The 24,958-nt window shown below is 40.9% G+C and overlaps 1 protein-coding gene across 1 annotated transcript in view; it reads left to right on the top strand.

The window, feature by feature from the left end:
* Nucleotides 1-20,081, top strand: part of TMPRSS7 (transmembrane serine protease 7) — a 50,535-nt gene extending 30,454 nt beyond the window's left edge. The window contains exons 13-18 of the mRNA XM_004606723.2: nt 9,246-9,356; nt 10,467-10,583; nt 11,697-11,868; nt 14,857-15,125; nt 17,867-18,003; nt 19,911-20,081. Coding sequence (XP_004606780.2) covers nt 9,246-9,356; nt 10,467-10,583; nt 11,697-11,868; nt 14,857-15,125; nt 17,867-18,003; nt 19,911-20,081 — 977 coding nt within the window. The remainder of the gene's footprint in view (nt 1-9,245; nt 9,357-10,466; nt 10,584-11,696; nt 11,869-14,856; nt 15,126-17,866; nt 18,004-19,910) is intronic.
* Nucleotides 20,082-24,958: the final 4,877 nt, after the last annotated feature.

The raw sequence follows: 24,958 nt of genomic DNA, 5'->3' as shown, positions 1-24,958 counted from the left end.
AATGAATGACTTATCAGTGTTGCTGCAGAAACATATCCAGGGTCATAGCAGATGTTATCTAGTGGTATATGAAAATGATTCCCAAATTTAGGAGCTTACAACAATCACTTATTCTTAGTTTATTCTCAGGTTACCTGAGAGAGATGATTAGTTCAGTTTTTCAAATAGTGGTTTGGTCCTTCCCAATGTGGGACCAGGTTTATGCCTCTGATTCTTTCCTTATCGAACTAGTAAGTGAACCATGGCAGTGATAGAAACAAAGGAAAAGTAAGCTAAAACATGTTTCTTCTTAAGTCCCGGGCCAGAAACTGGATACTATCACGTACGTGTAGTCTGTCAGTCAGAGTGAGTCATATAGATGAAGCCACAGGAAAGGGAAGGAAGGAGAAACTTGGTTTGTACACCTTGCAGACACGGCAAGTGTGTGGATGCATAATGCAACCACAGAAAGTGTCTGTGGTGAATAATTTATTCATTCACAGGTTTCTACACAAAAGTCTCTATTTTAGGGTATGGGTCCTGGAGAGAGTGTTCAAAGGGCTGAGTGTATGCATTCAGGAGTCTCGGATTTGATTCCTGGCACCATATGGTCCTTAGGGAGGAACCCCAAGCACAGAGCTGGGAGTAGCTCCTGAGCACCTCTATGTGTTCTTTCCTCCCCTTAAAGAATATGAATAAACAAACAGAAATGCACACATCCTCCATTTTGAGAGAATCTCAGAATATGCAGACAAGTAAGCCCAGTATGCTTGTTTTGGGGTATGGGTGTTCTGAATAAGAGAGATTTTTAAAAACTCTGTATCGTTTGCATTGACATCCTACCAGTAAGGATTAAGGAGTAAATATTGGCTAGTCCTATTTTGGGTGGAGAACCACTTCCTTGTTTTTTTTCATTAAGTTTTTGATTTTGTATTTCTGACTCTCTCTCTCTTGTTTCATGGGGCAAGTAAGCTGGAGCATGTGACACACCACAGACCTCACCTTTTTCTAAAGATCCAGAATTCTTAATTTAAATATGATTGTGGTGGGGCTGGAGCGATAGCACAGCGGATAGGGCATTTGCCTTGCATGCAGCCAACCTGGGTTCTATTCCCAGCATCCCATATGGTCCCCTGAGCACTGCCAGGAGTAATTCCTGAGTGCAGAGCCAGGAGTAACCCCTGTGCATTGCCAGGTGTGACCCAAAAAGCCAAAAAAAGAAAGAATTAATAAATATGATTGTGGTGATGAAGTTATTTAAGGTCATTTATATTCTTGGAGAAGTGATAGTTAATATAATACAGCTAACTGTAAAACATTATATTCATAAAAATACTCTGACTTTATGCTTTTTATTTAAGGAATAAAACAGAATAAAACCTACTTAAAATTTGCCAGCAATTTAAAGCAACAAGATATTAAGAAAATAAATGCAGATTATTTTATAGTGATTGAAGTAGCTTAAAAAAAGTATTGTCCTTTGGGGACATGCAGGTAGTACAGCAGGTAGAGCATTTGCCTTGTATGCAGATGACCCAGGTTCAATCCCCACTTCCATATGGTCACCCAAAGCCTGCCAGGAGTAATTCTTGAGTGCAGAGCCAGGAGTAACCCCTGATCATCGCTGGGTGTGGCCCCAAACAAAAAAAGAAATTATTTCCTGTTACGATGCTGCAAACAAAAGAAGCTACTGTTATTTTATTATATGCATGGTTTTGCTGTTCATTATTTACTCATTGTGATGTTTTTTGGAGTTCTTTTCTTGAACTCAAAAACACACTCTCAGAGACACAACGCACTATTTCAGAGCATCAATTAACTCCCTCCACTAATCCCAGGAGACATAACAGGAGCAGACAACAAAAAAGAGAACTGTTCTTCTTTTTTTTTTTTCAAATTAAACTGGTAATGCCTAAGGAATCATATCTTCTAAGAGTGCTTGCTGGTTACTTGTACAAAGTTATAAGTGTAACTCGCCAGTCACTACTATGCTAATTACTAGTATTAAGGAAATTCATTAAATTATTCCAAAAAAGATAAATCACAAAAGACTTATGCTGGCATTTCTTTAATTCAGAAAGTAATTTCTCAGTAAAAAAATAATTTTTTTTTTTTTTTTTTTTTTAATTTATTTATTTTTAATTAGAGAATCACCGTGAGGGTACAGTTACAGATTTATACACTTCTGTGCTCACACTTCCCTCATACAAAGTTTGGGAACCCATCCCTTCACCAGTGCCCATTCTCCACCACCCGTAAACCCAGTGTCCCTCCCACCCTCCCCAATCCCATCTCCCCCCCACCCCACCCTGCCACTGTGGCAAGGCATTCCCTTCTGCTTTCTCTCTCTAATTAGCTGTTGTGGTTTGCAACAAAGGTGTTGAGTGGCCGCTGTGCTCAGTCTCTAGCCCTCATTCAGCCCGCAACTCCCTTCCCCCACATGGCCTTCGACTGCAATGTAGTTGGTGATCGCTTCTCTGAGTTGACCTTTCCCCGGAACGTGAGGCCAGCCTCGAAGCCATGGAGTCAACCTCCTGGTACTTATTTCTACAGTTCTTGGGTGTTAGTCTCCCACTCTGTTATTCTATATGCCATAGATGAGTGCAATCTTTCTATGTCTGTCTCTCTCTTTCTGACTCATTTCACTCAGCATGAAACTTTTCATGCCCATCCACTTAACTACAAAATTCTTGACCTCCTTTTTTCTAACAGCTGCATAGTATTCCATTGTATAGATGTACCAAAGTTTCCTCAACCAGTCATCCATTCTGGGGCATTCGGGTTTTTTCCAGATTCTGGCTATTGTAAACAGTGCTGCGATGAACATACATGTGCAGATGTTGTTTCGATTGTACTTTTTTGATTCTCTGGGATATATTCCCAGCAGTGGTATTGCTGGGTCAAATGGGAATTCAATATCTAATTTTTTGAGAGCCGTCCAAATTGTTTTCCAGAAGGGCTGAACCAGTCGGCATTCCCACCAGCAGTGAAGAAGGGTCCCTTTCTCCCCACATCCTCTCCAACAGCGGTTGCTTTTGTTCTTTTGGATGTGTGCTAGTCTCTGTGGTGTGAGGTGGTATCTCATGGTTGTTTTGATCTGCATCTCTCTGATGATTAGTGATGTAGAGCACTTTTTCATGTGCCTTTTGGCCATTCGTATTTCTTCCTTGGTAAAGTTTCTGTTCATTTCTTTGCCCCATTTTTTGATGGGGTTGGATGTTTTCTTCTTGTAGAGCTCAACCAGTGCTTTATATACCATTGATATCAACCCCTTATCTGATGGGTATTGTGTAAATATCCTTTCCCATTCTGTGGATAGTCTTTGGATTCTGGTCAATGTATCTCTTGCGGTGCAGAAGCTTTTTAGTTTAATGTAGTCCCATTTGTTGATCTCTGTTTTTACTAGATTGCTTAGTTCCGTGTCACCTTTGAAGATACCCTTATCTTCAATATCGTGGAGGGTTTCGCCGACCTTGTCTTCAATGTACCTTATGGTTTGTGGTCTAATGTTGAGGTCTTTAATCCATTTTGATCTGACTTTTGTGCATGGTGTCAGGTCAAGGTCTAAACCCATTTTTTTGCATGTGGTTGTCCAGTTGTGCCAGCACCATTTGTTAAAGAGGCTTTCCTTGCTCCACTTCACTTCTCTTGCTCCCTTATCAAAGATTAGATGGTCATACATTTGGGGTTGTGTGTAGGGATATTCCACCCTGTTCCATTGGTCTACGGCTCTGCCTTTGTTCCAGTACCATGCTGTTTTAATTGTTACTGCTTTGTAGTAAAGTTTGAGGTTGGGGATGGTGATGCCTCCCATCATCTTTTTCCCAAGAATTGTTTTAGCTATCCTTGGACGTTTGTTATTCCATATGAATTTTAGGATTGCTTGATACATTTCTTTGAAGAATGTCATGGGTATATTTATAGGGATCGCATTGAATCTGTATAATGCTTTAGGGAGTATTGCCATTTTGACAACATTGATTCTCCCTATCCACGAGCAGGGTATATGTTTCCATTTCCTCATGTCCTCTTTGATTTCATGGAGTAGCGTTATGTAGTTTTCTTTGTAAAGGTCTTTTACTTCCTTGGTTAAGCTGATTCCGAGGTACCTGATTTTCTGGGGCACGATTGTGAATGGGATTGCTTTTTTCATGTCCCTTTCCTCTGCCTCATTGTTTGCATATATGAAGGCCATGGATTTTTGGGTATTGATTTTGTAGCCTGCAACGTTACTGTATAAGTCTATTGTTTCTAAGAGTTTCTTAGTAGAAGTTTTAGGCTTCTCTAGATATAGTATCATGTCGTCTGCAAATAGTGAGAGTTTGATTTCTTCCCTTCCTATCTGGATGCCCTTAATCTCTTTTTCTTGTCTAATAGCTATCGCAAGTACTTCCAGTACTATATTGAAGAGGAGTGGTGAGAGTGGGCATCCTTGTCTTGTGCCTGATCTCAGAGGAAAGGCCCTTAGTTTTTCCCCGTTGAGGATAATGCTTGCCGTAGGCTTGTGATAGATGGCTTCGACTATCTTGAGGAAAGTTCCTCCAAACCCCATTTTGGCAAGGGTTTTCATCATGAAAGAATGTTGGATCTTGTCAAATGCTTTCTCTGCATCTATTGATATGATCATATGGTTTTTATCTTTCCTTTTGTTGATATGCTGGATTATGTTGATTGATTTCCGAATGTTAAACCATCCTTGCATCCCTGGGATGAATCCCACTTGGTCGTGGTGTATGATCTTTTTGATGAGTTGTTGGATCCTATTTGCTAGTATTTTGTTGAGGATCTTCGCATCGGTGTTCATCAGGGAAATTGGTCTGTAATTTTCTTTCTTAGTGGTGTCTTTGTTTGCTTTTGGTATTAGGGAGATATGTGCTTCATAGAAACTGTTTGGGAGAGTTCCTGTTTTTTCAATTTCCTGGAAAAGTTTGAGGAAAACAGGCAATAGGTCTTCTTTAAATGTTTGGAAGAATTCGCCAGTGAAACCATCTGGGCCTGGGCTTTTGTTTTTGGGGAGGTTTTTGATTACCGTTTCAATTTCCTTAACATTGATGGGTCTATTCAGGTATTCCAGGTCTTCTTTCTTCAGTCTTGGGAGATTGTAGGAATCAAGGAATCCATCCATTTCTTTTAGGTTCTCCTTTTTTGTGGCGTAAAGACTTTCAAAGTAGTCTCTAATGATCTTTTGAATCTCACTGGTTTCTGTTATGATGTCCCCCTTTTCATTTCTGATTCGATTTATTAGAGTTTTCTCTCTTTCTTTCTTTGTGAGACTTGCTAGCGGTTTATCAATCTTATTTATTTTCTCAAAGAACCAACTCTTTGTTTCATTGATCTTTCGGATTGTTTTTTTGGTTTCGATGTCATTAATTTCTGCTCTAATTTTTATTATTTCTTTCCTTCGGTCTGGTTTGGGGTCCTTTTTCTGGTCCTTTTCTAGGGTCTTGAGTTGTAAAGTCAAGCTATCTATGTGGGTCCTTTCTTCCTTCCTGAGGAATGCTTGGAGAGCTATAAATTTTCCCCTTAACACGGCTTTAGCTGCGTCCCATAGGTTTTGGTAGCTCGTGTCTTCATTCTCATTTGTTTCTAAGTATCTTTTGATTTCTTCCTTGATTTCCTTCTTGACCCACTCATTGTTCAACATGGAATTGTTTAATTTCCAGGTGTTTGATTTGATTTTCCGTATTTGTGGGTGGTTAGCTTCTATCTTCAGCGCATCGTGGTCTGAAAAGATGGTTGATACAATTTCTATTTTTCCGATTCTATTGAGGTATGTTCTGGGGCCCAGTACATGGTCTATTTTTGAAAATGTTCCATGTGCACTGGAAAAGAATGTGTATTCTTTCTTTTTGGGGTGTAAGGCCCTGTATAGGTCTATTAGGCCTCTCTCTTCAATTTCTTCATTCAGGGTCAGTGTTTCCTTGTTGAGTTTTGTTCTTGTGGATCTATCTAGAGGTGATAAGGCCGTATTGAAGTCTCCGACTACAATTGTGCTGTTAGTGATGTCCTCTTTGAAGTCTGTTAGGAGTTGTTTTAAATATTTAGCCGGTCGTTCGTTAGGAGCATATACGTTTAAGAGTGTGATTTCTTCCTGTTGTACATATCCCTTGATAAACAGAAAATGACCTTCGCTGTCCCTTTTGATCTTTTTCATCCTGAAATCTATGTTGTCGGATACCAGGATGGCCACTCCAGCTTTTTTAAGGGGGTTGTTTGCTTGGAGGATTGTTTTCCATCCTTTGACTTTGAGTCTATGTTTACTCTGTTTGTTCAGGTGTGTTTCTTGCAGGCAACAGAATGTTGGGTTTAGTTTCCGGATCCATTTAGCTACTCTGTGTCTCTTGATAGGTGCATTTAGGCCATTGACATTGAGAGAGATTATTGTGATGTGGTTTTGTGTCATCTTTCTGTGGGATTTGTTGTTCTTATGGGGCTCCTCCTTGCCTTACAGTAGCCCCTTTAGACCTTCTTTCAAGATTGGTTTTGAGTCTATGAAGGACCTGAGCTGTTGTTTATCCGAGAAGTAGTGTATGGTTCCTTCGAGTTTGAGTGAGAGTTTAGCCGGATAAAGTATTCTTGGTGAGGCATTCATTTCGTTGAGTTTTTTCACTATGTCCCACCATTGTCTTCGGGCTCGGAGGGTTTCTTCTGACAGATCGGCCGTAAATCTGAGGGGTGCTCCTTTGTATGTGATTTCCCTCTTTGACCTTGCTACTTGTAGAATTGTGTCTCTATCTACAGCATCCGCCATTCTGACTATGATATGCCTTGGAGTCTTTTTATTTGGGTCTCTTTTTGCTGGCACTCTTCGGACTTCTTGTATCTGGACGCCTGCCTTCTCCAGCTCTGGGAATTTCTTAGCGATGATGTCTTTGACTATGTTTTTTTCATTGGGGTTACTTCCCTGTGGTTCTGGTACTCCAATGATTCTTATGTTGTTCCTCTTGAAGTCATCCCCCAGGGCTCTGATTCGCTCTATAGCCATTTTGAGGTCTTTGGCCATGATTTGTTGCTGTCTGTAAGCTTTCTGCAGCTCATCCTCAAGCTCGCTGATTCTGTCTTCGGCTGTAGTCATTCTGCTGTTGAGGGCATCTAGTGAGATTTTTATTTCATCTACCGATTGCTTTATTTGTGAGACTTCGGTTCGAAGGTTTGAAATTTCTGCTCTCATTTCTGCTCTCATTTCTTCCTGAATTTTCTTGGTAGACCGTTCCAGCGCTTGATTCATCTCCTCCCTTAATTTATTGGATGTCTGTTCCATATTTGCTTGGAGTAGGTCGACTCTCCTCCATATTTCCTCTCTGAATTGTTTATCTGAGAGGTCGTAGATGTTGGGAGACTGTTTTGAGGTTTCTAGTATCTTTTGTTCTCCCTCTCTTGGTGGAGGGGATTTTCGCTGTTTCTTCATATTGTCACGGAAGTGCAGAGTTGGCACCTTGTAGTTCTTTATTCCTCTTCCTTTTTGTGGGAAGAAGGGGCTCCGATTGTGCTAAACTTCCCTTATTCACTTATAGCTTTTATAGTGTCAGCCTAAGCTAATGGGTATTTTGCGTAGATGTTTGAGATCGCAAAAGTGAGTTTTCAAAGGAATACACAGTACGGATTGAGCTGAGGTAGCAAAGAATAACTGCGGCCGCGTTAGCGTTGGCTGCTCTGAGGAGGCCACGCCCACTTTTTAGGCCACGCCCCCTGAGATGAGGACACGCCCCTAAGCAGCGGAGTGGGGATTGGTCAGGATCCGACGGCGGCGGCGGACAGGTGCCAGGCAGGGGCTTCAGGAGAAGCCCCGAGCCGCGGCGGGCAGGGGGCGGGGAGGGGACTTCTCCGCGCTGAGGCAGGCTCTCCAAGGGATTGCCTGTTTACCTGCAGGATGGAGATTGGTCAGGATCCGACGGCGGCGGCGGACAGGTGCCAGGCAGGGGCTTCAGGAGAAGCCCCGAGCCGCGGCGGGCAGGGGGCGGGGAGGGGACTTCTCCGCGCTGAGGCAGGCTCTCCAAGGGATTGCCTGTTTACCTGCAGGATGGAGATTGGTCAGGATCCGACGGCGGCGGCGGACAGGTGCCAGGCAGGGGCTTCAGGAGAAGCCCCGAGCCGCGGCGGGCAGGGGGCGGGGAGGGGACTTCTCCGCGCTGAGGCAGGCTCTCCAAGGGATTGCCTGTTTACCTGCAGGATGGAGATTGGTCAGGATCCGACGGCGGCGGCGGACAGGTGCCAGGCAGGGGCTTCAGGAGAAGCCCCGAGCCGCGGCGGGCAGGGGGCGGGGAGGGGACTTCTCCGCGCTGAGGCAGGCTCTCCAAGGGATTGCCTGTTTACCTGCAGGATGGAGATTGGTCAGGATCCGACGGCGGCGGCGGACAGGTGCCAGGCAGGGGCTTCAGGAGAAGCCCCGAGCCGCGGCGGGCAGGGGGCGGGGAGGGGACTTCTCCGCGCTGAGGCAGGCTCTCCAAGGGATTGCCTGTTTACCTGCAGGATGGAGATTGGTCAGGATCCGACGGCGGCGGCGGACAGGTGCCAGGCAGGGGCTTCAGGAGAAGCCCCGAGCCGCGGCGGGCAGGGGGCGGGGAGGGGACTTCTCCGCGCTGAGGCAGGCTCTCCAAGGGATTGCCTGTTTACCTGCAGGATGGAGATTGGTCAGGATCCGACGGCGGCGGCGGACAGGTGCCAGGCAGGGGCTTCAGGAGAAGCCCCGAGCCGCGGCGGGCAGGGGGCGGGGAGGGGACTTCTCCCTAAAAAAATAATTTTAAAGAGTGTTTTCTTTACACATAGAATCCAAGTCTTTTTTCCGCCAAGATGTCGTTTTATCATATTTAGTAACTCATTCAAACTTTTAACAAATGTTAATTGGCCAGGGACTTGAGGTTTAGAAGAGAGTGAAACTTCCTAATCTCAAGACCCTCCCATTTTTTAAAAAGAAATGTTAACACATTAAATTTAGATGATCCTTATTATTTATACACTTGAAAGTTTTACTTTTAAAATCATCCAAGAATACATAAATTCTTACATTTACTTTTAATCAAATAAATAGCACTAGAGATGAATGCATTTATGCCAAAGCAAAAATTGAGTATAATGATTTTGAAGTGCTAAAAATTACCCCAAAGACTGAATATCACCTTTTCCTGATGCAAGTACTAATTTGTAGAACAAACTTTTAAATTTTATTGAGATTATCTTAAAGATTTGCTCTTTTGGACAGGGGCTGTTGGCCATCAGAGTCCAATTGATGTCTCAGCCTCATGACTTTCTGTCTGTTCTTATTGCAGTGACTCTCAAGTCAGTGTGCAATGACAGCTCCTTCAGGTGGCACAGCCCTCTGGTCTGTGATGGCTTCAGGGACTGTGAGGATGGTCGAGATGAACAGAACTGCACTCAGAGTGAGACCAAACTTCCTGCATTATTTCTCTTCATGTGAAACTTTTCTAAATCAGAAGAATGTTTTGGTGGGGTTAGGCCAACTGACTAGTTTCATTTTGTTGTTGTTGTTCTAAGACTGCCCCTCATACCAAGTTCTGGGTATTAGTCTCAGACAAAATGTACCAGTTGGTCACTAACTGGGATGTAGTGTGTGTGTGTGTGTGTGTGTGTGTGTGTGTGTGTGTAAATACTGGAAGATTTCATTGGTTTTTTTGCTTGTTACTCAAGACTAAAGAATGCTGAAGACTTGATATGCAGGGATGTGTCAGATAACATAATGAAACACATTCTTTTATAGCCCTGCAGAAAAACGTACCTGGAGACTCACAGACAGCATGCTATAATTCACAATGCCTATCCAGTTCCTCTCTAATGGTATAAACAGACTGAGTGTGGTGCTTATTTCTGATCATCTTTTTGGTAATATAAGGAGGCCATTGCCTAAACCACTGGCAGGTACAACGGTATTCCATCTCACCTATAGTGGGAGAAAGGAGAGGCCCTTGTGTTACTTTGCCTTATTTTCTTTTTGAGCCACACTCAGCGATGCTCAGGGGTTACTTCTGGCTCTGCACTCAGGAATTACTCCTGGCGTTGCTTGGGGGACCATATGGGACACTGGGGATACGAACCCAGATCGGCTGTGTGCCCCACCCACTGTGCTATCACTCCGGCCCCTTGTATTGTTTTTCAATGAGCATACACCTGACGGGAAAAGTTGCTTCAAGGGGCTGGAGAAATAGTCAGCAGGTAGTGCATTAGCATTGATGTGGCTGACTCGGGTTCAGTCTCCAGCATTCCGTAAGGTCCATCAAGTCTGCCAGGAGCGATCCCTGTGTGCAGAGCCAGGAGTCAGTTCTAAACATTGCAGGGTGTGCAAACTGCCACCATCCCCACCCTCACCAAAAAAGAAAAGGGTGATATGAGGTTGTTTCATTCCACTCTGCTATGTTTCTTATGTTTCCTAGCACAACAAATACTTAACATGGCCAAATCATTCTTTGCAGTTCATTATCATTTACTCAAGTCTTGTTTTGACTGGGAAAAACTCTTCTTTCATTTACTTGTAGGCATTCCATGCACCAACAGAACTTTTAGGTGTGGCAATAATATTTGCTTCAAGAAGCAAAATGCACAATGTGACGGGACTGTGGATTGTCCAGATGGAAGTGATGAAGAAGGCTGCAGTGAGTGGAAGTCCATATTTTTTCTAACGCTATTCCTTATTTCCTGAATTCCTATTCTCTTCAGTTCATTTGTTTCTCATTTCTGTTCCCTTTTTCTATAATCCCTCTGGCAGAGGTTGTTGAAGGTATGGAGAAATAAGGAAAATAATGATTAACTGATTCTGAAACTGTGTCTGAAAAATTTACATTCTGAATACTCTAATCAAGGAAAGAAGGTCTTAAATGAAAAGCTTATGAGAAAGATGGGAGAACAAAGAGGTGGCTTGCTTGTTTGTTATGTCTCTGGTTATAGTCCATATCACGTGCTGGCCTTTTCTTTAACTGTGACCTAAGCACAATAATCATGTGATTGTGTTATTAGTTATATGATTTCTAATTGACCAGAAGGCAGTATAAGTTTGTACAATTTTACCAATGCTATTTATAGTAGGAAATAATTGTACTGATAATCAGGCTTCAAAAATAGGTTTTCATTGATTTGACTTACAAATTTTCTTTCAAATGCATTATTTCAAATTATCACAATTTCAAGACACTGACTTTTTGTTTATTTTTTGTTGAATTTTTTTTAATGGGTACCTTTCAAGCGTTGCTTGGGGGCCTGGGAACCACCCCTGGCTGGACTGTGTTTTATTGTTTGGGGTGGCAATATGATAGTTTTGTGGTTCAGCAGTGCTGGGGGTAGGGGACCAGGGCATGCTGTGGAAGAGATTAAATTTGGGATCTGAAGCATGCAACTTGGTGTCCCTGACTCCTGAAATCTCTTCAGGTCCGAAGGACACTTAATTCTCTTGCAGTGGAAACTTACTTTTCTCTTTCTACCCCAAAACCCACCCCCTCCACAATGCTTTGATCCGTTTCCCATACTTCCCTTTATATGCATTACTGTACAGAGACTGTTCAAGTCTGTTTTCAGAAGAGAAGGAGTGGGTTTTGGTGTAGGTTTCATATGGACCCTTCAAGGTTTCATCTGTGAATGGACAGAACATTTCAAAGTGTTAACTTGGTTCTTAGTTTCCAATCTAGCTCGAAACTGGAATGAATTTCCAGTTTTTCTTCCAAGTCTGAAGATGTCTTCCAAGCCCACATGAAGTGACCTTTCCTCTCCTAAAGGCTGCAGCAGAAGTTCCCTAATTCTCCACCGAATCATTGGGGGCACTGACACCCAGGAAGGGGGTTGGCCATGGCAAGTGAGCCTTCATTTCGTTGGTTCTGCCTACTGTGGAGCTTCAGTCATCTCCAGGGAGTGGCTTCTCTCTGCAGCCCACTGTTTCCATGGAAACAGGTAGGGCTTTCCTAGCCTTCATCTGTTCTCATGTTGTGGGAAAATGCTCCTTGTAGAAAATAAACTGGTGGTGTTTTCTTCTTTCCTTTTTTGTTTGTTTGTTTGTTTGCTTTTTGGTTCACACCTGGCAATGCACAGGAATCATTCCTGGCTCATACACTCAGGAATTATCCCTGGTGGTTCTCAAGGGACCATATAGGATGCTGGGATTTGAACCTGGGTTGGCAGCGTGCAAGGCAAATGCCCTACCCGCTGTGCTATCACTCCAGCCCCGTTCTTTTTTTTAATCATATGTGTCAACATTTCTTCTGAAACTATTAATATAAGGAAAATAGCACAAAGGGCACATAAATGTGAACAGGCTTTTATTTGGTTGGGAGGACGAGTATTAGGACTTCTAGTCAAATCTCTGGGAATGTTTGGAGAATCTGGAGCTTAGTGGGCACTGGAAGGTGACTTGAGTGTAGAGATTCCTGGTAAGAGTGAAAGAGGGGTCCTAGAAAGGTCCAGAGAGACTGGTTATGAATGGTTCTGTTTGCCTTTACTAGTGAGAAAAACTGATGCACTTTTAGGTTAGGGTGAAAGGAAGACTTGGAAAACAGTTAATTCAAATATGACTTTACCATATGGTTCAAAGGAGTGAACCACGTGTCTTACGTTCTCAAGACCTGAGTTTGATCCCTGGATCCAGTAAGCAAAACTATCACTAAGAGTGGCTCCAAGGCTTTACAGACCCACAGGGATGCCCCCTAAGAATCTCTATTGAAAATGTACTGCTGCAAAGTAGTAGTATTTGTTCCTTATCCTGAATTTTTAAAAGTGGAGTCTTTCAATGTATTTGCACAATTAACAAATTAACAATTTGTATACAATTGTACAATTGTATACAAAAAATATACAATGTATTTGTATAATTTGTACAATTAACAAATACAATTTGTACAATTACAATGTATTTGTACAATTTCAGCTTGCTTCTCCTGAAAATGATAAGATTTGTGTTTAGCTATCCCTGTCTTACCATTAGTCTCTTAGACCAGAATTTCTCAACCAGAAACCATTCTATATGGTTATTCCATATAAAATAATATTATCTGTATTCTAAGGACCACAGATGACAATCACATTAAGCTGTGGGTGGGCATGATATAAGATTAGGGGTCCAACTGGTAGGGCAGGAGGTACAGAAAGAAAAGAAGGTAAGAAAGGGGTCATAGTCAGAAAAAAGTTGAGAAACACTGTTTTAGCTATAAAGCTGCTCCAAGTATGTTAAACTCAGCACTCCCCCAGGATTCCCAAGAATGTCAGCTAAGCTGACGAATGGCCACACTCTTTGGGCTCTATCCATGTTTTCTTCCAAAGCTTCCACATTCCCTTCACTCTGAGAGGTTGCTGTGCTGGTGGAGATGGAATCCTTACAAGGGAACAGTAAGACCTTGGTGAGTTTGGATAAGACCAGAGAGACTCCTGGAAGCACTAACCAGAGCAGAGCCCTCAGATTGGTGATGCTAAAGCTGCTAGAGCACTGATATATAAGGCTCTGGCTGGTTTCAAGACATACTTTTATTATATTTTGCTTATTACACATGGATTTATAATCTGCATGGGTAGCTATATTATTTAAATTTGGTAAAAGGATCGCAGAACCATGCTCCCTGGCCCTGTCTTTCTCCATCAAGTACCATTGTCAGCAAGAACTGGTGGAAGGAAAGGGACCAAACTCTCACTAACATTCTTGGCCCACATGCAGTTCATGAAAACTGTTGGCAAAGTAATTTCTCATGTTTCCATAGGATGTTTTCTAGAATATTGCTACTCTCTGTCACTACCCATAACTCCATCTCTGGTATTACCTAAGAGACAAGGGACCCAGGGAAGTTGTACTTGTCATGTTCTTAGACAGCCAGTGATTTTAATAGGGATAGAAAGTTAAGCCTCTGGCTGGAGCAATAGTACAGTGGGTAGGGCATTTGCCTTGCATGTAGTGGACCCGGGTTCGATCCCCAGCATCCCATATGGTCCCCTGAGCACCACCAGGAGTAATTCCTGGTACAAAGCCAGGAGTAACACCTGTACATAGCTGGGTGTGACCCAAAAAACCAAAAAAAAAAAAAAAAAGGAAGTCAAGCCTCATGACTTTGTTTTTGTTTTTCTGGGTAGATGTGCAGTATTCCATTATATAGACATACCGTAGTTTCTTTATTCAGTATTCTGTTCTTAAATTCTTGGGTTGTTTCCAGATTCTGCCTATTATAAATAATGATGCAATAGATAAAGATGGAGAGTATTATGCTGGATAAAATGAGTAAAAAAAAGAGAGCGATAGAATGATTGCACTCATCTGTGGGATATGTAAAAGAAGCATAGCATGAGACTAATACCCACAGACAGTAAAAGTAAGAGCCAGGAGGACTGGTCCATGGATGGAAGCTTGCCACAAGTGGAAGGTTCCAGGGAGAGCAGGTGGGACAGAGAAGGGACCTCTATGGCCATGATAGTTGGAAATGATCATTCTGGACAAGAACTGAATGCTAAAAGTAGGTGAAGAGATATACATGATAACCTCTTTGTACCTATATTGCAAATCATAATTTGCAGAAAGATATATATATATATTTTATCTATATCTATCTATATATGTTTATATATAGAGAGAGAGGGGAGAGAGAGAGGGAGAGAGAGAAGTGCCTGCTGTAGAGGCAGGATGGGGCAGAGGGTGGTGAGAGGAGGTGAGAATGGCAGGCGGGAAACTGGAGACATTTGTGATGGGAAATGTACACTGGAGAAGGGATGGTATTGGAACATTATTTGACTGAAATCCAATCATGAACAACCTTGTAAGTGTGTATCCCATGGTGTTTCAATTTAAAAAGAAAAAGAAAGTCAGGCTTACCCTTCTTTAGCCTCATCTCCATGCAGCATGCTTGGTTCCAAAGGACATGCAGTTCTTCAAGTCATTGACTTTGTGCTTCCTTCCTTTCCTCCCAGGCTGTCGGACCCCACACCATGGACTGCTCACCTTGGGATGTATGTGCAGGGCAATGCCAAATTTGTCTCCCCAGTGAGAAGAATTGTAGTTCACGAGTATTATAACAGTCAGACCTTTGACTATGATATTGCCTTGCTACAGCTCAGTGTCGCCTGGCCTGAGACCCTAAAACAGCTCATCCAGCCAATATGCATTCCTCCCTCGCACCAGAAAGTGCACAGTGGTGAGAAATGCTGGGTAACCGGCTGGGGGCGAAGGCATGAAGCAGGTATGTGAACAAATAGGCTGTCATGTTCTTTCCACTCAAATGTTTAGTATTAAGGTGATGTTTGGGGGTTCACGGAGAGAATTTTAGTGTATAGTCTTATCTGAGCCTCCTGACAACTTTGGAAAGGTAAAATGGAGAACGGTATTTTCATTTATTTATTTAGTTATTTTATTTTATTGAATCACCGTGAGATAGTGACAAGCTTTCATGTTTGGGTTACAATCTCACAATGATCAAACACCCATCCTTCCTCCAGTGCACATTCCCCACACCGACATCCAGGGTATACCCCCCCTTTCTCACACTCCCCCTGCCTCCATGGCAGACACTATTCCCCATATTCTCTCTCTACTTTTGGGCATTATGGCTTGCACCACATACACTGAGAGGTCATCATGTTTGTTCTATTATCTACTTTTGGCACGCATCTGCCATCCCAACTGATTCCTCTAGCCATCATTTTCTTAGTGATCCCTTCTCTATTCCATCTGTCTTCTCCCCTCCACTCATGAAGCAGTCTTCCAGCTATGGGGCAATCCCCCTGGCCCTTGTATCTACTGTCCTTGTGTGTCAGCCTTTGGTGATGTTATTCTATACTCCACAAATGAGTGCAATCCTTCTATGTCTGTCCCTCTCTTTCTGACTCATTTCACTTAGCATCATACTCTCCATGTCTATCCATTTATAAGGAAATTTCATGACTTCATCTCTTCTAACAGCTGCATAGTATTTCATTGTGTAAATGTACCAAAGTGAGAATGGTATTCTCATTCCTATTTTATGAGGCTCTCCTTCTACCTGCAAGAAGCAGGATATGCCTCTATAAATTCTCATGATGAGAACCGGATAGATAGGATGGGCCCTTTTCAAACTTTGGTGAGTTTTTTATATTTCCACTCAGAAGATTCATTCTTCCTTTTTTAGGTCACCTTTATTTATTTATTTCTTGAGGGTGGTCACACTTACTGGTGGCACTGAAGTCTGTGTTCCTAGCTCAATGCTTAGGGATCATTCCCTATAGTGCTCAAGAGACTAGGTGGTTTCAGGGAACAAGCCTAGAGTTCCCACAAGCAAAATTACTCTAGTCCATTGAACTAATCTCTTTGCTCTAGGTTCCCCTTTGTCGAAAGAGCATGAATCATTTTTATGCACGCAAGCGCGCACACACACAGTTACACACACACACACACACACACACACACACTACTTTTTTTGGAGGGGGGGGTCACACACAGTGATGCACAGGGTTTACTCCTGGCTCTGCACTCAGAAATTACTCCTGGCAGTGCTCGGGGGACCATATGGGATGCTGGGAATTGAACACGGATTGGCTGCATGCAAGGCAAATGCTCTACCCACTGTGCTACCCTATCCACTGTGCTATCATCGCTCCAGCCCCCACACACTACTGTCTTAAGTCATACTGTTGTAACTCAACAGATGTCCTTCTTGTATCTATTCAGGTATGTGATGCTGAATGGCAGTGAGCATGGAATGAGACTGAGAACTGAAATCCAACCTGCTCTTAGCTCTTCAGATGGCAAATTCTGGCCTGAGGTTACATCAATTTAGAAACACTGCACCTGGAGGGAATGCTCATTTACAATTCCTCCTCCTCCTCCCTCAATCATCTTTGCAATATGCCCCAAGGTCAGACTATGTGGTAGGGAAACTCCTGTTTTTCCAAGGGTTTCCTTGGTCTGAAATGCATGGCTGAGGGGACCAGAGAGATTAAAGGTGGGTAGGTTCTTTGTCTAGTTCAATCCCTGATGTTCTATATGATCCCTCAAGGCTGCCAAGAGTAATCCCTGAGCACAAAGCAAGGAGTAAGCCCTGAGCATGGCAGGGATATATTCCATAAACAAAACCAAGCAACAGAATCATAGTTGCGTCTAAATATATAGTAAGAAGAGCCCCGTGTTTTGTGAGCAGCTCCCTAAATATGAGTGCTGGTGCCGTCCCTCGATTTTCTAACCATCTTAGACTTCCTTGTAGTCCTTCAAAAGTTTCGGGCAGAAATACATTCTCTGAATCTTGAGCTTCACTCCAACCTGCTTTGACACTCTACAGAATCATTTTAGATAGTTTTTCACTGTCTACAATTAAAGTAGTGTTCAGTACCTCCAGTTAATTTTTGAAGTGACAATATTTACCACCGTTGTAAGCTTTCTGAGGTCTCAGGGTCCCAGTGAGGCAAGACAGGTAACTGCTGAATCCTTGTTAGAATTGTACTTGGGATTTAGTTACATTATCACAGATTACGAAAGGAAAGAGTCTACTCAAGCAAACTGTTCATAAAATATTTTTTACAAAAAAGTGTGTTGTTTTTTCTGTATCATCATAGCCAGAGGTTAGGAAGGAAGTGAAAGACTATATACACCCAGTCTTTTGTGTCTTTATGGCCCCTGGGATATTCCCAAATATGTGGCTCTACTTATGGAACGCTCTTGGCTATTGAGTATCGGTAATAACTTGCTGACTCATAGTCCTAAAGAGTGAAGGAGAATGACTCAGAGTCTCTGGTGATCAACTCAGATCTGGGTCTGATTACTGCTGCTATGTTCTAGTTGTGTGTGCTCAGCCAAGTACCTTAAGTCTTTAGGACTCTATTTTTCCATCAGCCATAAGAAAATTAGTTAAAAATATTACCATGAGAACAAGAGGAACATTTTTAGTAAATTAGTGATTAATGTTCAGAAAAGTTGTCATGCCATAATGTCTTCTTTCAATGTGTCTTCCAGATAATAAAGGCTCCCCTGTTTTACAGCAAGCAGAAGTAGAGCTCCTTGACCAAACTCTATGTGTTTCCACCTATGGCATCATCACTTCCCGCATGCTTTGTGCAGGCCTCATGTCAGGGATGAGAGATGCTTGCCGAGTAAGTCAGCTCCTCCTTCCCTTGTTTAACACATACTCTGTGAAAATTCCTCCATGTTCAATTTAATTTAGAAGCACAGCATGTAGAGAGTTTGCCTTGCATGGAGCCAACCCGGGTTCAATTCCTCCGCCCCTTCTCGGAGAGCCCGACAAACTACCAAGAGTATCACGCCCGCCTGGCAGAGCCTGGCAAGCTACCCGTGGTGTATTCAATATGCCAAAACCAGTAACAACAAGTCTCACAATGGAGACATTACTGGTGCCTGCTCGAGTAAATCAATGAATAACAGGACAACAGTGATCAGAATTTTAAATTTAGAATACTATTTAAAACCCAATTATTTAAGAGCAAGGAAAGATGATTAAAGTGCTTCTATGGAATTCAGTTTTCTAGGTACTGTGTGTTTTCCTGAAACATTCAGAGAATAAGATTAGCACTTATTCTGGGTTTTATTATAACTTCAAAGCAACACACACACAGAGGGTATCAGGAATGCTATTTTCTTAGCAGTAGCCATGTGCCTTCTGAAATAATAAGGGTTTTATTGACTTTGTCTATTGACACATAGTGAGAACTGTAGGGAAAAAAATTAAAAAGAAATGGCTTAAGATACTCTTATGAGTGCTTCTATAGAGGCCTCTTGACTAAACTTAGAGGTCGCCTTCAGTGGAACAATCTCTGAGGCTTAGATTCCAATCTATGTGGATATTTAGATGATCATCCTAGAGTGATCAGATAATTTAAAGGATGAGTGGGAATTGTTCCCATATCTTTCCACAACCTTTACCACTATTCCACAAAAACTTATTTGATGGAATAATAATTTTTTTACTTTTGAAGCTTCTATTTTGTGGCACTATGCCAGTTTTTTTACACAAATACATTTGAATAATTCCTTCATTTCACTTTTATAGAAGAGAGAACTGAGGCATGCAAGAGTAGGGAATTACTCGAGGTTACATAGCTAGTAAGTAAACGCCTGAGCCTAACTTGAAAAGCTTATCTCCTTAATGCTATGTTGCTGTGTTTGGGTGCTTCCTGCATCTGACTGGTTTTATAGTCCTAACTCTTGTAGTCACCAGGGCAACAATTTTTGCTAACTAGTGTGGCAACAATTTTTGCCACACTAAAAAGTTTTAAAAGCCCAATTTCAACACTAGTCATAATTGTGCAGATGCAGTATAGGGGCAAATTTGGAGCATAATAAATATTTTTTTGCCTTTGAATAATATTTCAGAATATGAAACTAATTATCATTTAAAGGACATGTACTATAGGAATTATGTTTACGCTTTGAAGTTTGAGGGCCTTGTGGAGTTGAAATAACAGAAGGGACTCTCAAGCAAGGGTGATTTATTTGGGATAACTACTGGCCAGTGGTGCTTCTGCTTCTTTTATTGGACCTGATTAAGTAAACAGGGACTCTTCATCTTTTTCGCTGAAGGTCATAAACAACCACAGAATTCTCATGGCCCAAAGATAGAGGTCAGCCTTATTTTGTAAAATAAGACTTTTGTGAGAACTAAATGATTGATTCAAAACTATGCTAAGCACTAACCCACATTAAATCAATGTTAGCACTTACTATTACATTTTCATTATTATTATCATTATTATTGAGATTTGTTCTCTGTGTGTTTTGAGACTTGTTTGCCTCAAAATAGTCTATTATTATTCTTGGGATAAAAATTCTGTTCTTTGATAAATGCAACCTTGTGGTTTTAGGAGGAATATGCTAAAATGCCATTGAAGGTTTAATGTATATTTTGGTGCTTTCCTATCCTGCATAGTAATCAACAGAAAGCTGTCAGAAAGGGAATTGTAAACACAATGCATTAGACATGTTAATGACAAAATCAGTGAACATGAGACTAATGTGCTTTATACTGATGTTATTTTCTTTACAGGGCGATTCAGGTGGGCCTTTATCTTGTCGAAGAAAAAGTGATGGAAAGTGGATTTTGACTGGTATTGTTAGCTGGGGACATGGCTGTGGAAGACCAAATTTTCCTGGAGTTTACACAAGGGTGGCAAACTTTGTTCCCTGGATCCATAAATATGTTCCTTCTCTTTTGTAACTGTGTAAGTTGGGTTTTTGACTGTGATTTATTGTGATTTTAAAAATAGTTTTTAAACAATGAAGCAATATTAAATAAAATGAGACACTTGTTTTTTTCCTTCTGTAACTTTCAGATTGAACACATTTATTTATTAAATACAGAGAGACTGATATGTATTTTACTACACAAAAATTTCCCTAGGAAATAGCTATCTTCATTCTTAAGAATTAAAGGACCAGTGATTCAAGAATGGAAGAAATCTAAAGTAATGTCATAATTCAAATCTCTAAGAAAGAGGTGAGATACTCAGATATCCAAGGCATAAATATATAGGAAGATTTAGGGAACCTGATTTTTTAATATAATAAATGCCATAAAACAATATTTGATCTTCAGTTTCTCACATAATGGAATGAGAAAATACATCTCTTTCACAAATGAAAATAATTTAAATTTAATTATTTGATATGAAGGAAATATTTATTTTATTGTTTTCTACTCTAGTTTTTTTTTGACCACATTAAATGTTTTTCTGTCAAAGGATGTGAGAATATTGATTTTTTTTTGTTTGTTTGGGTTTTTTTTTGTTTTGCTTTGTCTTTGGAGCCACATCTAACCCTGCTCAGGGCTTACTGCTGGCTTTGCTCTCAGGGATGACTCCCGGCAGAGCTCATGAGTGCTGGGAAACAAATCTGGGTTAGCTTCATGTAAGGCAAGCATGCTACCTGCTGTACTATTGCTTCAGCTCTATACATGGAAATATTGTATGAAGGAAAAAAAAACCCAGTCATCCACCCAACAAAACTGGCAGTAATTACAATGATGGGACTAAGTAGCATGGTCACTGGACTAATAGCACTTACATGGATTTTAGGAAAATGTAATGCTGGCCAGCTGTTGAAAAGCAAAGGCATGTTTTGTTTTTGTGTGTTATTGTTTGGGGGCCACTCCAGCCTCTGTGCTAAGGGTCTGTGTGCCATATTGGGAATTAAACCTAGACCTTCTGCAGGCAAAGCCTGTGCTCCAGACTGTTGAGCTATCCCTCCGGCCCAACAAAGGGATCTTCTAGTTGTTTGCTTTGGGCGGGATGGGGGTGGGGGGGTGGGGGTATGCATAGTCCCAAAAGTGCTCAGGATTTACTCAGGAATTATTCCTGACGGTACTTGGGGACCATATGGGATGCCAGGGATCAAACCTGAGTTGGCCCTTCCTGCTGTACTATTGCTCTAGCCCCAAAGGGATTGTTGATGATTGTTTTGAAAGAGAAAATTTCCCAAAATGTTTTCATTTGGTTTCTGTTTTTTTATGTAACTAGGACCAAGACTTTCCTTTACTTTCAGGACCATAATTATAATTATATAAGCTGGCATATTTAGAGGCCTACAGTACATCATATATTACTATTTTGGATTTATTTTGTCTTTGAATATTGGTCTCAGTAGTCTTTTCATTAAGAGAGGTCAGACTTGTCTTTGAATATTGGTCTCAGTATAGTCTTTTCATTAAGAGAGGTCAGACTTAATTCCACACCCAAGGTGGCGAAAGGCACATAGAGAAGGATTATTTCATGTGTTTTCAAAGAGGTAAACAATGCTATTTTTCAAGTGGGGGCCAGAACATTGAAAATGACTCTTATAAGACCTCAGGGAAAAAAACTGCTACTATTATTTTTTTTAATAAAACACAGACCAGAATTTATTGCTACCAGGAAACTGTAAACATGTTGCAAATGCATTATAGAGGAAACCAGTAACTCCAGATTAACACACTCGGTGTCACAAACAGTGTAAAGCATGTAGTCAGTAAATGGGCTTTAACATGGCACATGGGTTTTACAGGTTGTGGGAAAGGGAAGGTGTCAGAAAATCTTGACGAACCACCTAAAGGAGGGGAAACTCAAGATCTCCCAGATCAGACTGAAGGACTGAAACCTCATATACGATTTCTCTAAAATAACAAAATTTCTTAGTTCATAACATATTTTTGATTTTACTGAAATGCTTTTTAGATAAAGAATACAATATTTTATTGATGCCTTGAATAGGTCTTAATAACTAAGTAAATTTGCCATGGAATAGCACCACTTCATTGACAAGGGGAGGATTGATTACTGAATTTACCAGATAGGAGAGAAAATTTTTCTGACTGTTTTTATAACTTAGGCTGAATTTGCCTGGTATAAATGTTACCTAAATATAAAATGAATTCTGCTTTTTAATGGTCATTTCTGAGATGGAAGGATTGCTGTTTAATAACATCAATATTTTTGCCTTAGTTTGTCCTCTTTCATTTTAGATAACAAACTCATTTTATATAAATGGATTATTATGAGCTGCTAGATTTGTCCAGAGGATTTTTTCACATATTCATCAAAGGGAGTTTTGCAAATCATACATAGTAGGTACCACTCTAATCTATTAAGTGTTAATGTCAACTAATCTAGGTTGGGATTAAAGTGAGCTTAGTTTGATCCGCACCCATGCAGGGGTGGAGAAGAGGTTGAGAAACACCAACTTAACTTACGTGACTATCTCATGTCAACGTATCTTCAGAAACTGATATGGGAATACTCAACTCATTCTTGCAATGGAATGAGTAATGGAAACCTGAAAACTAGTATAGATGCCAGACTGGAGTGACTTCTGAAAAGCAAAACAGAAGCAATTCTATGTATTAGACTACTGGGGGTAATTTGTAGGGACTTATAAACTATTTGGCCATGTCTTGAGATCTGCAAAATGAAACAACATAGGCAACCAACTACCTCTCAGTGTAGTTGATCCAATTATTAATATTCAGAACAGTACTATCTGGTATCTGAAAATATATATGTACAGATTGCTATGCTTTAAGAAGCACAGAATCTATTTGAGAGATGAAGGTGCTTCAGTGATGTTACTTTTACAATGTTTTGGTTTAATTTTTTTTTATATAATAACCATTTGGAAATTGTTGGCACCTATGGAAAAAAGTAAAGACAGGCAAATACTATAACAGAAAGTCAAATAGAAAAATTTTGGAGCTAGAGATATGGCTCAAATGGTAGAGCACAATTGGTCTACTATTGCATAGTTTGATCCCTGACTCTGTGTAGACTGTGAGCAATACCTCCTGAAGGGTGTGGTCCCAGACTAGTAGCAGCAGCAAAAACATAACAATGTCAACAATATCAACCACAACAACACACTAGTCTGCTAGCCAAGTCTCAATGTATGTGTGTGTGTGTGTGTGTGTGTGTGTGTGTGTGTGTATGTGTATGTGTGTGTGTGGCTTTGGGGCCACACCAGCGGTGCTCAGGTATTATTCCTGGCTCAACACTCAGGGATTACTTCTGGTGGGTCTCAGGGGACCATATGGTGTTTTGGATATTTATCCCAGGCTTGCTGTGTTCAAGCACCCTACCTGCAGTATTATCTCTGGTAAAGTCTTGATTTTTTTAATGTTTCAATTTGATTTCCAGAACAATTAAGACAATTGTGGCAATAATTATTTTAACTTATATTTAAAACAATGTGTACAGTAACAGTTACACTTTGATAAAGCATATTTAAAGAATTATTTGTGCAAGAACAATATGATTTCTGAAGTAAATTCTAAAAAAACTCCACAGATCTAAGTAGAAATTCGCTCCTCATCCAAAAGTCCTTATCTTTTACCAAGAATTGTTTAAAGTTACACTCTCTTCTGCCTTCGGGGTAAAACATTGCTTTCTAACTCTCCCTGAATGCATATCTGAATGCATATCTGAATTCAAACTCTTTCTGAGTCTTGTGAGTCAGACTGGTAGAATGAAAAAGTTCTCAAGTAAAGGGTGGGACAGTCATTTGCATTTATAGGCCAACTCTCTAGAGATAAAGAAATTTGTAGTTGCTAGAAACAGGTTTCAAGTCAGAACTTAAGTAGTTCAGGTCATATTGGCAGGTGTCAGCAATTGTCAGTGACCAAGAAAATAGGACAGAAGAGGAACAAAAGCAAATATTCAAAGAAAATATTAAATCAAAGGTTATTGTTTGGTGTGAGGGATTAGGCATACATGCTTATTAATTACAAAGATACTTAGAGTGTGGAAAGTAAGGAAATATTACTGGGACTGTGTGTTGGTCAGGTACAAGAATACATGCTTTACACATTATTTAATCCTTTTTACTCTATTGACTAGGAATCTTAAAATGAGAAAAGAGGCTCATAGGTATTAAATGCCTAACCCAAGAGTACATGGATTGGTGAGATACTGTTTGCCTTGAGAAAATTTCTTTCCACAGGAATGCTGATTATATATAAAGGCTAGGCTTATGGAACTCTGGAAATATAAGTAAGTCTAGATTAAATAAGACAAAAGCTTTGGTTTATAGCACACAGAGACACCTGAATTAAAGGCTTTTGATAGGAAATGGTAAGTTTTTGTTTGTTTCTGTTTTTGTTGTTGTTGTTGTTTTGGTCTTTTAGGTCATACCCAGTGAAGCTCAAGTGTTCATCCTGTACTCCAGAATTACTATTGATGGTCTTTGGGGGACCAGATGGGATGCTGGGCTTTGAACCAGGGTTGGCCACATGCAAGGCAAGCACCCAACCAGCTATAGTATTGCTCAGGTTCCATGAAATAATAAGTTTTCAATCCTCTATACTAATGGAAGATGCTATAAGCATATATTTTTGGAAACTAGGCTTGAAAGCTAAGTACAGTCCTTATGACATGGCAGTAGAATCTTCCAAGTAGGCTGAACTCTTGTAATTAAAAGTACTTGAGAAAGAATGTCAGGGTCCAAATAAATCAGGCACTAGGGAGTTGAGGTGTCTTGGTGCTGCTAGTTGGGGCAGGGGTTCCTCAGGTCTCTGACTTAACAAATTACGGCTGCTGACACTATTTTTCACTTTAACATGTACTGAGCATTCTG

The sequence above is a fragment of the Sorex araneus genome, chromosome 2 (assembly GCF_027595985.1).
Source record: "Sorex araneus isolate mSorAra2 chromosome 2, mSorAra2.pri, whole genome shotgun sequence".
NCBI lineage: Eukaryota > Metazoa > Chordata > Mammalia > Eulipotyphla > Soricidae > Sorex > Sorex araneus.
This window is presented reverse-complemented; position numbering and strand designations above follow the sequence as displayed.